The sequence below is a fragment of the Eptesicus fuscus genome, chromosome 9 (genome assembly GCF_027574615.1).
Source record: "Eptesicus fuscus isolate TK198812 chromosome 9, DD_ASM_mEF_20220401, whole genome shotgun sequence".
NCBI classification, from domain to species: domain Eukaryota; kingdom Metazoa; phylum Chordata; class Mammalia; order Chiroptera; family Vespertilionidae; genus Eptesicus; species Eptesicus fuscus.
The window spans coordinates 84,815,038-84,827,715 of NC_072481.1; the positions used below are offsets into that span (position 1 = coordinate 84,815,038).

Below are 12,678 nucleotides of genomic sequence, written 5' to 3' on the forward strand. Positions count from 1 at the left end.
TAGTGTGTGCCTTATGGTTAACAGTAGCTATTAAAGCTTTTTAAGATAATTGCTATTTCCCAGCTATGTACAATTTTTAACATTGGATGCAATGTGTAACATATAATGAGGATCTTTGTCATAATCAGACACTTTGTAAAGCAGGTGTCCTTATTTGTTTAAAGTCACTGGGGTGTCATCATCATCATCATCATCATCCAAATACTAGATAAGAGTTTAATATTTTGAAATTTATAAAAGTGCCTTCTCATTTTTCCCTAACTCTCAGTTCAATGTTTTTAATATACTGTTTGTAGCACTGAATTGTATATATGGCCTGGTATTTTATTCTCACATTTATTTATATGAATCAACATTGAAATTTTCACATGTGATTTGTGTATTATTACTATGTTTTTAAATTGATTGCTAATTTCTTTTTGCTCTCCCCGCAACTTACATATTTCTTAAACAGAGTGACTGGCCAGAAGGGTATCAGCTTGCATCCTCGATGAATTTCCGTTTTCCCCAGTGTGTTCCTATAAACTTAAAAACTCTTATTCCCAATGCCAGTAATGAAGCTATTCAGCTTATGACTGAAATGTTGAATTGGGATCCAAAAAAACGACCAACAGCAAGCCAGGTAAAATGAATCTCCCTGGTATATTTTTGTTAAATGTTGAGGATTTACAATATCAGGGATATTTTCTTTTGCAAAGATAAGTCTATTCTCAACCAGGGTTTACCAAGAGAATTAAGTCCTAACGCCTTAAGGCACCCAGTATATATAATGATTTAATTTCTAGGCATCTAAGATCCTTGGGAAAATTGCAAAAATAGCTAGTGATTTTATGTGTTTTGTGGTTCAAATGAACAACACTATGAAGTTAAGGCTGAAAGGAATAAATCTCTAAAGATAAAAAATTCATGTATGTGACAGGCTAATTTGGAAGAAACTAGTCATGGTAGTAAAAAGGCATCTCTCTAGTCAGGGATGTAATTGACTTTCCAATGCTTACCTTTGAGGTGGATTCTTCTTGTTCACTCTCCCACAAGAGGGCAGCACGTGCCACTCATGCTTGGCTCCTTTGTGACTACACCTTATACAGTAGATCCTCGGGTTACTTTGGAGATCCATTCCTATGGTGCGATGTAGCGTGATTTTTCCGTAAGTGGGAACCCACCTACATAAGCACCTGCGTCACTCACATGGAGCACATACACAGCAGTAATGAAGTGAAACAGTAAAAAAAATTTAAAAGAAAGATAACAATTCCTGACCTTTACTTGTGGTAAATAAATAATAAAAAACATAAAGCACATATGTACATACGTCGAAATGACGGAACATTTTTTTCCGAAACGACGTATGTTGAGTCCGACATAACCTGAGGATGGCGTGTATTGTATTATATGTCAAGTTTCATGGTCTTTAAAACACCATGGTTTTAAATTAAAAACATGGGCTTTAATTTTAAAAGGCTTAAATTAAAATGTCATATTAAGATTATTGTGTTCTTATTATCATTTAAATGTAAATTCATCATTAAAATTACCAAAACATTATTTGGCTTTTAAACAAATTTTAACTTGAGAAAATGTTTTTTAAAGGTCATCTGGAAGAACAAATGGGAAAGGATAGTCAAAACAGGTTTGAACAAAAATAAATAATTGGAAGCTGGTGGTAGGAGTGAACAGCTTGCCCTATCAAATATAAAATAGTCTAAAGTGATGATAATGTCAACAGTGAGGGTACTAGCATGAGAATTGACAATAGCTCAGAGTTGCAAAGACTGTAAGTCAGTGTAAGGTAAACATGGCATCACAAATTGGAGGGGGGAGGGGAGAGGGGGGACTGTTCAGTGAATGTTACTGAGACAACAAACAGTTAATTCTTAGGGGAAAAGTAAATTTAGGTTTTACTTTTTACCATACTTTACAAGTAAATCACAGGTTTACATAATGGAGGGGGTAACTAAACTATTAAGAACTAAAGGAAGTATGGGTGAATATTTGATTTCAAGATAAGAAAAATATAGGTATAAAAGAGCTGAAACTGGTTTGGCTCAGTGGATAGAGCGTCGGTCTGAAAGGTCCCAGGTTCGATTCCGGTCAAGGGCATGTACATTGGCTGCGGGCACATCCCTGGTAGGGGGTGTGCAGGAGGCAGCTGGTCAATGATTCTCTTTCATCGATGTTTCTAGCTCTCTATCTCTCTCCCTTCCTCTCTGTAAAAAATCAATAAAATATATTTTTAAAAAAAGTAATAAAAGAAAACAAATGGAAAACTCAGAAGACGTGATTATAAAAATTAAAAATTTTCTCTTATATAACTTAAAATTGAAAGGCAAACTATTATTTTTAACAACCATGATAGTGTACTTATGTTTCTAAACGTTTATTACTTTTATAAGAAAAGTCTTTAAAATGTACTTATAAAAGAAAAGTGGGACCCAGCTGAGTGGGGATCAGCAGTTGAGCATCAACTGACCCAGGAACCAAGAGGTCACCAGTTCGATTCCTGGTCAAGGCACATGCCCAGGTTGTGGGCTCTATCTCCAGTAGGGGACGTGCAGAAGGCAGCCCATTGATGGTTCTTATTATTGATGTTTATCTCTCTCTCTCTCTCCCTTCTTCTCTGAAATCAATTAAAGTATGTTTAAGGAAAAAAAAAAGTGTGCATGAGCCATGAAAAAAAAATCACAGAAAAAGAAATTTAAATTCCAAAAATATTTCTTAGTGTGCAACCCTTGTTCACTATCATAAAATGCAAATGAAAATTAAGTACTATTTTTTACCTATCAAATTAACAAAAAATAAAAATAGTTTAAAGGCTATTTCTTTAAGTACTAATGGAAAGTAATTTTGCAATGTATATAAAGAACCTTAAAAAACAACCAGAAAGTTTGGTAAAGAATATGCCCATAGATATTCAAAGCTAATTTAAAACTATCCATTGGAAGTATAAACCTAAATGTTTCTAGGGGAACATTCAAAGTATATACATTCTTATGAACTATGATGCCACCATTAAAAATGAAATTTTTAAAAGAAAGTAACCATTTCAGAGAATTCTCAAGTGCTAAGTGTAAAAGTAAGCTGCATTGTATGTATAATATGATTTTATTTTTTAAATGTATATGTTATATAATTTTAAAAATACTGCTCAGAAAAACATCCAAATGTGAGCAGTAGTTTTCTCTTGGTGTTGGCATTAGAGATGGTTTTAATTTCTTCTTGACAACTTTCTGTACATTCCTTATACAATGCAATGGTCAAATATTCACTTTAATAAACAGGAAAAAATAAATTAATTTTTAAAAAGATTCTCTTGAAGAAGGGTAGCTGGTATCTTAAAGATGAAAAGTTGTTAGAGATGAAGCTTTGAACTTACAAAACACATTCATAAAGGTTCTAGCTCCAAAATGTGCATTATTAATTTAGGAGTATTAATTTACAGTAAAACCTCGATATGAGGAACTAATTTAGGCAAGGGGGTGTACGTTAAAGCTGAAAATCCAGGAGGAACCAAGATGGCGCCATAGGTTAAACACCTAACCTGCAGCCGGGCACAACAATTTCAAAAATACAACTAGAGGTCAGAACGGACATCGTCCAGAACCACAGGAAAGTTGGTGGACTGAAATGCCCACAGCTGGGGGGAAGGAGAAGGCCACGGGGACAGTCGGGGAAGCCGTAAAAGCCTAAGGTATGGAGAAACAGGCGGAGACACGAGCACACGCGCCTGCGGGGAGGATGGAACCGGAGAGGAAGGGGCGGCTGATGACCTGGCCGGCGTTCACTGGCAGGAAGGAGATAAAGGCTCCGGAGTGCGCTGAGCGCCGGCTCCGATTGCACTGAACCCCATTCCGGGCGAAACCCTGGGAAACTCACTCACTTTCGCAACTCCGCCGCCCCCGCAGGCCGCCCGGCCCGGGACGCTGGGGACGCCGCCGCAGCGGCGGCGCCCGGAGCCCGGCGGCCTCCCAGCACCCGTCCCCGCCGCGCAGCCCCCGCGCGCCTGGTGCTGCGGGCCGCGCGCCCCGCACACCGGACGGAGGCCCGGGCGCCCTCTCCGTGCACCTCCCGGCGGCGCTAGACTTCAGTAGAGTTGACTGAATTCAAGGGATTAAGAAGTACAAATTGGGGGGACGCCGCGGCGGCGACGCCCGGAACGCGGCGATGGCGGCGCCTGGAGCTCGGCGGCCGCCCAGCGCCCGTCCCCGCCGCGCGGCCCTCGCGCGCCTGGTTCCGCGGGACGCGCGCACCGCGCACCGGACAGAGGCCCGGGCGCCCTTTCCGTGCACCTCCCGGCGGCGCTAGACTTCAGTAGAGTTGACTGAAATGAAGGGATTAAGAAGTACAAATTGGGAAGTTTGAAAAAGATGGCGGCGGAGGTTAAAGGCTGTTCTGTTGCCTCGCACCCAGCGAAATCGGAGGGGATGAGGTGTGGAGGCGCGTGGGTCTGGCTGGTGGCGGGGGAAAGGGGCTTTTGTTCTAAACCTAGGGGAGATTAGCTCTCCATCACCCTGAAATCCATCTTCTGGCGAACCGCGGGAGACCCAGATGCCTGCGGGGAGAGGCGGGACTCTTGCGGAGGTGCGCCCAGCAATCAGTGTTTGCTGCGCTGGAGTGCGGAACGAGGGGACTTAGATACGTGGAAGGCAGAAGGACCAGACTCACAGCCATCGCGGCTCGCCGCACCAAGGCCTGTTGGCGCCCTGAGACCCCGCCCCGCCCTGGGACCCGCCCCGCACGTTTTGAAGACCTGCCCCGCAAGTTTTGCAGGCACACCTGCGCCCCAAGCAACGGCTTATGCATATGGGTGGCCTGCCCTCTGGCAGCGGACCAGATGAACTGCTGTTCTAGTCGGACTGCTCCAGGGCCACTCAGACAGGAGGAAGAAACTACAGTTTTTGCTGTAATCCTTGCTGAGTGCCTAAGGCAGTAGCTGATCTACACCCCATTGGAGACCCAGAAACGAGGGCATCTAGTGGTCTGTGGGAGATGACACCAGATTTCAACCACGTGCATAAGGGACACATTCAACAGGAATATTCAGTGAGCGCCAAAGCTTTGCTGCGCCAAGACCCGGCCCATAGACGTGTCTCCTGCACAGCAACTCTTCCTTTATAGACAAAGAGAGCCCCCCCAGTGACACCAACAGCAATCAAGACTTAACTATACAAAGGAGGACCAAGATGGAGGCATAGGGCGGAAGCCTGATTGTTGCCTACCACAACAACTTTGAGACTACGACAAGAGAGCAGAGCAGACACCATCCAAGACCACCATAGGGCTGGCTGAGTAGATGCTCTACAACTAGAATAAAAGAGGGGTATGTGGGATGATGCTGATGCCAGGTGACCCAAAGACCACACTTTAAGAACTACGGCTCAGGCGACACAAAAGAACTATGTCTCAGGCGATACAACAGCGGCCTGGAACGTGCTCGGCGCAGTTCCCCCGGCGGTCTCCGGCTGAGGGGATGGCTCCACTGGCAGCCAAGCACGGACAGACGAGCCCCTATGAGACATGGGGTGGGAGACTCCGCGCTTGCTGACCTCCGAGTCCGTCAAGAATCTCAACGCCCCGGAAGCGGCCAGGTGCGCATGCTCGGCGACCGGCCACCGATGCAGACCCAAGGGCCGACGCAGCGACGCCAGACCGGCCCACCGCCATGCACCGGGCGCACCGGAGCTTCGCCGAGCCGCCGCCCGACGAGTTCTGCAGCAGCCATACTGGAGCTCTGGAAGGATGGCCAGGGGAATTGCTGAGGGGGGATTGACCGGCAGGAATTGGGATCGGGAAGACGGGGCCCCGCTGAGACCCGGGTGCGGGCGGGGTTGCGCGCCTCTGGGCTAGGGTGTGGTCACACGCCTCTGGGTATAAGTGAGGCCTCACGTCCCTGGGTCTAGGTGAGGCCACATGCCCCTGGGTCCAGGTGAGGCCGGACTCCGGGTCCGGGTGAGGTCATGTGCCCCTGGACCCGGATGACGCTGGATCCCGTGCCCGGGCGAGGCCAAGCGCCCCTGGGTCTGGGAGAGCCCACACACCCCTGGGTCCAGGCGAGACCATGTGTCCCTGGATCCGGGTGAGACCTCGTGCACCTAGGCCTGGGTGAGGTCACGTGCCCCGGGGTCTGAGAGGCCAAGCGTCCCTGGGTCCGGGTGAGACTATGTGTCCCTGGATCCGGGTGAGGCCTCGTGCACCTAGGCCCGGGTGAGCCCAAGTGGCCCTGGGTCTGGAAGAGGCCAAGCGTCCCTGGGTGCGGGTGAGACCATGTGTCCCTGGATCCGGGTGAGGCCTCGTGCACCTAGGCCCGGGTGAGGCCACGTGCCCCTGGGTCTGGGAGAGGCCAAGTGTCCCTGGGTCCGGGTGAGACCATGCGTCCCCGGATCCGGATGAGGCCTCGTGCACCTAGGCCCGGGTGAGCCCAAGTGGCCCTGGGTCTGGGAGAGGCCAAGCGTCCCTGGGTCCGGGTGAGACCATGTGTCCCAGGATCCGGATGAGGCCTCGTGCACCTAGGCCCGGGTGAGCCCAAGTGGCCCTGGGTCTGGGAGAGGCCAAGCGTCCCTGGGTCTGGGTGAGACCATGTGTCCCTGGATCCAGGGTGAGGCCTCGTGCACCTAGGCCCGGGTGAGCCCAAGTGGCCCTGGGTCTGGGAGAGGCCAAGCGTCCCTGGGTCCGGGTGAGACCATGTGTCCCAGGATCCGGGTGAGGCCTCGTGCACCTAGGCCCGGGTGAGCACAAGTGGCCCTGGGTCTGGGAGAGGCCAAGCATCCCTGGGTCCGGGTGAGACCATGTGTCCCTGGATCCGGGTGAGACCTCGTGCACCTAGGCCCGGGTGAGCCCAAGTGGCCCTGGGTCTGGGAGAGGCCAAGCGTCCCTGGGTCCGGGTGAGACCATGCGTCCCTGGATCCGGATGAGGCCTCGTGCACCTAGGCCCGGGTGAGCCCAAGTGGCCCTGGGTCTGGGAGAGGCCAAGCGTCCCTGGGTCCGGGTGAGACCATGTGTCCCTGGATCCGGGTGTGGCCTCGTACACCTAGGCCCGGGTGAGCCCAAGTGGCCCTGGGTCTGGGAGAGGCCAAGCGTCCCTGGGTCCGGGTGCGACCATGTGTCCCTGGATCCGGATGAGGCCTCGTGCACCTAGGCCCGGGTGAGGCCACGTGCCCCTGGGTCTGGGAGAGGCTAAGCGTCCCTGGGTCCGGGTGAGACCATGCGTCCCTGGATCCGGATGAGGCCTCGTGCACCTAGGCCCGGGTGAGCCCAAGTGGCCCTGGGTCTGGGAGAGGCCAAGCGTCCCTGGGTCCGGGAGAGACCATGTGTCCCTGGATCCAGGGGAGGCCTTGTGCAACTAAGCCCGGGTGAGGCCACGTGCCCCTGGGTCTGGGAGAGGCCAAGCGTCCCTGGGTATGGGTGAAGCCAGATCCTGGGTCCGGGTGAGGCCGTGCGCCCCTGGATCCATCCGGGTGAGGCTGGGTCCCAGGCCCGGGTGAGACCACGCGCCCCTTGGGTATGGGTGAGGCCACGTGCCCCTTAGTCCGGGTGACGCCGTGCCCCTGGGTTCGGCCTGAGACCAAACCAGAGGGAGTCGGACCTCCATTACCACCATTTGTCCACCATCCAGAGCTGAGGGGTCAGTGCTGACATGTACACATAAGGAACTACTGGACATTGAAATTGGGTCTCAAAAGAACTGTTGGTCCAGGGGGAAGCTCGCTACAGATTGATTCATTTGCCTGTCAGCATAACTATTATTGCTCGTCTCACATTCAGTTCTTATTAGTATATATCTAGTGACATATGATCTCGCTCATCTAGGGGAAATGATGAACAACATAGACTGAGGAACAAGAACAGAACCAGAAGCAAGGAGGCATCGATCGGACTATCGGGCCTCAGAGGGAGGATAGGGGAGGGTAGGGGGAGGGTGGGGGGAGGGGGAGAGTTCAACCAAAGGACCTGTATGCATGCATATAAGCCTATCCAACGGTTAAGTTCAACAGGGGATTGGGGCATGCGTGGGGAGAGGGGTGGGATGGGAATGGGGGGATGAGGACAAATATGTGACACCTTAATCAATAAAGAAATTAAAAAAAAAAAAAAAAGCTGAAAATCCATCCTATATAATAAAAGCCTAATATGCTAAGTGTCCGGTCATCTGGTCATCTTTTCAACCAATCAAAGTATAATATGCTAATGATATGCTAAGGCCACTCAACCACTCGCTATGATATACACTGACCACCAGGGGGCAGATGCTCAATGCAAGAGCCAACCTCCCCCAGTCCCTCCCCACAGCCAGCAAACCTTCCGCTGTCCCTCCCCCCATCCCTCCAGCCCCGTCCAGTAGGCCCTGTCTGGCAGCCAGCAGGCCCCCAGGTCCCGGCTGGCAGCCCCAGCAGCCCCACCCAATGGGACTGGGTGAGACTGTCCCCGATAGGCCCTGATCACTGGCCAGGCCTAGGGACCCCACCCGTGCACAAATTTTGTGCACCGGGCCTCTAGTAATATAATAAAGTAGGTTTTCCAAATGTATATGTTAAAATATTGACAAATTAGTTAACCTGTTTTTACTTAAGTAGACACATTTGTGTAGTTAAATTTAAGTATGTATGAAAAGTTTTAATTTCACAGAAAAGTTTTCTATGTGTATTACAGTAATTTTAAATTTATACTGAATAGGTCTATAAATACATGCAGTCACCAGTCACAGAGTAAACAAATGCACATGGCTGGGGTCTGGGGTGTGACTTAAAACACATGGGAACATCAGCCTGAGAGAGTTACAACTGCTGCAGAAAGTTAGACCATGTGACAACAGAACCAATGACTGCTCATGATGCTTTGTGATCACGTGCTAATCATTCTCGGAACATTTTTATGAGGGGTGATTCTTGGATTTAAATATATGAACTATAATTGTAGATATGTAATATTTATTTATGTTGGTGAAATTACTATAGTGTTTTCCAACATATGGCCTATAAAATGGTTAAAAATAACTAAATTAATAACAAAAAATAACCTGTTAATTTAATTATAAGCAAATCTTGGTTAAAAGCATTTTAAAATTAACAGGGTATTAATTTGCACATATGGCATACAGACTGGAAATTTAGTCCGTTAAATTCAAAGTCCATTAAATCGAGGTCTACAAAATTGAGGGTTTATTTTACTAATTAATCTGACTTAATTCAGAATTTGAGTACCTTCAGTGTGTCAGGTACTGATATATTTAAATTATCTATATTTGTTGAGTTCTACTTAGCAATGTCAGTATAATTAACACATACATCAGTTGTGGTAAGGGATATATATATATATATATATATATATATATATATATATATAATTGATTTTTTTACAGAGAGGAAGGGAGAGGGATAGAGAGTTACAAACATCAATGAGAGAGAAACATCCATCAGCTGCCTCCTGCACCCCCCCTATTGGGGATGTGCCCACAACCAAGGTACATGCCCTTTACCGGAATCGAACCTGGGACCCTTCAGTCCACAGGCCGATGCTCTATCCACTGAGCCAAACCAGTTAGGGCAAGGGACATCTTAATAACTCTTTTCACCCCTGCCAAAATATTCCTCCCTACTCTTAACCATTTTCTTGTTCACTATTTCATAGCCCTGCTTTTTAGCGTAAGTAAGGAGACCTAGTTAGTGAAGGATTAAGTTATAGGATACAGGGCCCATGTAGAGAGCTGCCTCCTTCCCTTACATACCCAAGAAGTTAACTCTGGGTTAGGGTTTTGCTCACATAGGGTAGGAAGTGCAGGAAAACAGCTTGGCTATCTTATGGGGCTCCCCACCGTCCCCCAAATAGAAACTCAGCAGAACTGGGCACTTACCCTCTTCATCAAGGCATATGACACTGATAGGAGGGTTAGCATCCACAGCTGAGCTGCACAGAAGGCTTCAGACATTGTCTAGACCAGCGGTCACCAACCTTTCGGACCTCATGGACCACCAGTGGTCCACGGACCACCGGTGGACAACCGCTTGTCTAGACCAAGTTTCATCAACCTCGGCACTGACAGTCCTGACCAGATAACTTTGCTGTGGGGACTGTTGTGTTCACGCAGGATGTTAAGCACATTTTTGGCAGCATGCCCAGTGTGAGTAGCATTTCCTACCCTCCATGTCATGACAATAAAAAATGTCTCCAGACATTGCCAGATGTCTCCTGGGGGGCAAAAATCACCCACAGGCGAGAAGTACTGCTCTAGATTGTCACCCCGATGGTCACCAGGCCCCACACTTCCAACCCCATACAATAGCAGCAGTTGGATGACTGAGCTAGTGAAAACCCAAACCGTGATCATTTTCATTAGTAGTTTTATATTTTCTTCCCATAAATATCATCTCTTTGCCAATGTATTGATACATAAGCTTTAACATGTATGCATTTATAATCTTCTTTCTTAGAATTTTTTATTGCTAGTAAATATGTTGTTATACTTAGGCTAAGAGTAGCCCTGAGTTTTATATATGTTGTAGTTAATCATCCTATATAATAAAAGGCTAACATGCAAATCGACCGAACTGCAGAATGACAGGTCACTATGATGCGCACTTACCACAAGGGGGCATACGCTCAATGCAGGAGCTTCCCCCTGGTGGTCAGTGCACTCCCACAGGGGGAGCGCTGCTCAGCCAGAAGCCCTGAGCCTGGCTCATGGCTGGCGAGCTCAGGGGCACTGGCGGGAGCCTCTCCCGCCTCTGCAGCAGCGCAGGGAGCGGGCCTAAGCTGTCAGTTGGACACCCCCTGAGGGCTCCCAGACTGCAAGAGAGCATAGGCCAGGCTGAGGGAACCCCCTTCCCACCCACCTAGTGCATGAATTTTGTGCACCAGGCCTCTAGTTTTAAATAATCTACATAGGTTTTCTAACTCATTTCTTAGTGCTTTAGGATGGACTCTAAACCATTATCAGTATCTAGCATTTTAGTTTGAATTGGTCACATTAAATTTAACCAGTGCTTATAAGCTAGATTTTGTTTTCATATAAAATCTTAAATAGAATAGTTGCTTTGCCTTGATGTTAAAATTACAAGTGAGTTTTACATTCTTTCTAGTAACTTGTGCTTTATTTCTCTTGAGAAATTTATTTCTCACATCATTTTTTCCTGGTTATCTTTTTAAAGTCACCACATGGGAGAAATTAGATGCTCTCTAAATTTTTGAAACTTATCTAGGCTAGTGATATATGCCTAGCCCAATGTCAAACAGCAGTTTATATGCATTAAATTTAGGTGAAACCATTTTCCATTTGTTATTTCCATGCTTTTTATAGGCGTTGAAACACCCGTATTTTCAAGTTGGTCAGGTATTAGGCCCTTCCTCACATCATCTGGAATCGAAACAGCCTTTACATAAGCAGGTACAACCACTAGAATCGAAGCCACCTTTAATTGATCTAGAACCTACGCCTCTGCCAGACATAAATGATCAAACTGTTGGACAGCCCCAGTCAAAAAGCCACCAGCCACTGCAGTCCATCCAGCTGCCACAGAACGTGAGTGTCCAGCAAGCACCAAAGCAGCAAAGCCATCAGAAACAGCCTCAATCACTGTTTCCAAGTATTGTCAGGAACATGCCAACCGTAAGTAGCCCATAGTGCTTGAGATGCAATAGTTTGGCTAGTTCAATGAGGATTGCATTTCTAGGCATTCCTAAAAATGTCGGGGAAGATACAAAAGATTATTCTGTGTTAAAGCCTCTACTTTCTCTGGCAAGAGCTTGGCCGGAGATAAAATTCTAAAAAGAAAACCTCAGAATGAACATAATAAAGTTTGTATGCTACAGACTTTTCTTAAGGTTCTTAAATTCACAAGAACTCTGGGACAAAAGAGAGCTGATAAGAATTTTAATAGTAATTTTATACTGTTTTTAAATGTTGATGAACAGAATGGGTTTTTTTTTAAGTGTCAGGCATAATATAAAACTTCCTCTTCCCACTTCTTTTGTTCATTTCAGGGAGCTTGTCAGGTGCCATGTATTTTAACTGTCTCCTCAAGATGTATGCTATACTCCCAAATGCATTGTATTTGCGGATTTTAGAACTGAAAGAGATCTTAAAGAACAGTGTCTAATTCCTTATCCAGTCCTGCGGGCCTGATATAAGTAAGCCCTGCCCCCAATAGCAGCAACATTCTAACATACTATTGATTACTTGTTTCTTATGTGTATTGTTTATTTCCTTGCTCTACCTATAAGAATTTAAACTCCATAAAGTCAGGGATGTTTGTTTTATTTATCAATACAGACCCAAAAACCAAAATGGGGACTGGCACATGGTAAATTCTCAACAAATATCTGGTGAGTGAATGTATGTCCACACTATTTTTGAGCAACCTCCAGGGTCTTGAAGAAGCCATACTTTCTAAGAAAGTTCTTTATACTGAGCTAAAATCTGGTTTTCTGTAGCTTTTAACAAAGGTTAAGCACTCTTCTAGAAGGCAGCCTTTCAGATGTTTGAAAATAGCCCTTCATCATCTGCCCTTTTCTCTAGGAGAAGCATCCCCCGTTCCCTCACATACTCCACATATGACATTGTTCACCAGTGGCTGAGTAACCTTTGGTTCCTGTGTATGAAGGAGCCTTTGAGTCCCCTCACCACCTACTTCCCATGTAAAATGAGGCTGCCAGAACTAGAGGCAGACAGCAGGTAAGGAGGGAAAAATA

General features: G+C 46.9%; 1 protein-coding gene across 7 annotated transcripts in view; it reads left to right on the top strand.

The window, feature by feature from the left end:
• The window catches only part of MAK (male germ cell associated kinase), a 60,822-nt gene that overhangs the window by 29,597 nt on the left and 18,547 nt on the right, over positions 1–12,678 (top strand). For all 7 annotated transcript variants that reach the window (XR_008557106.1, XM_054721478.1, XM_054721477.1 and 4 more), the window contains exons 8-9: positions 455–622; positions 11,288–11,596. Coding sequence is in view for 6 of the 7 variants with exons in the window: in XM_054721478.1 (XP_054577453.1) it covers positions 455–622; positions 11,288–11,596 (477 nt within the window). In the remaining variant the exon portion in view is untranslated. The remainder of the gene's footprint in view (positions 1–454; positions 623–11,287; positions 11,597–12,678) is intronic.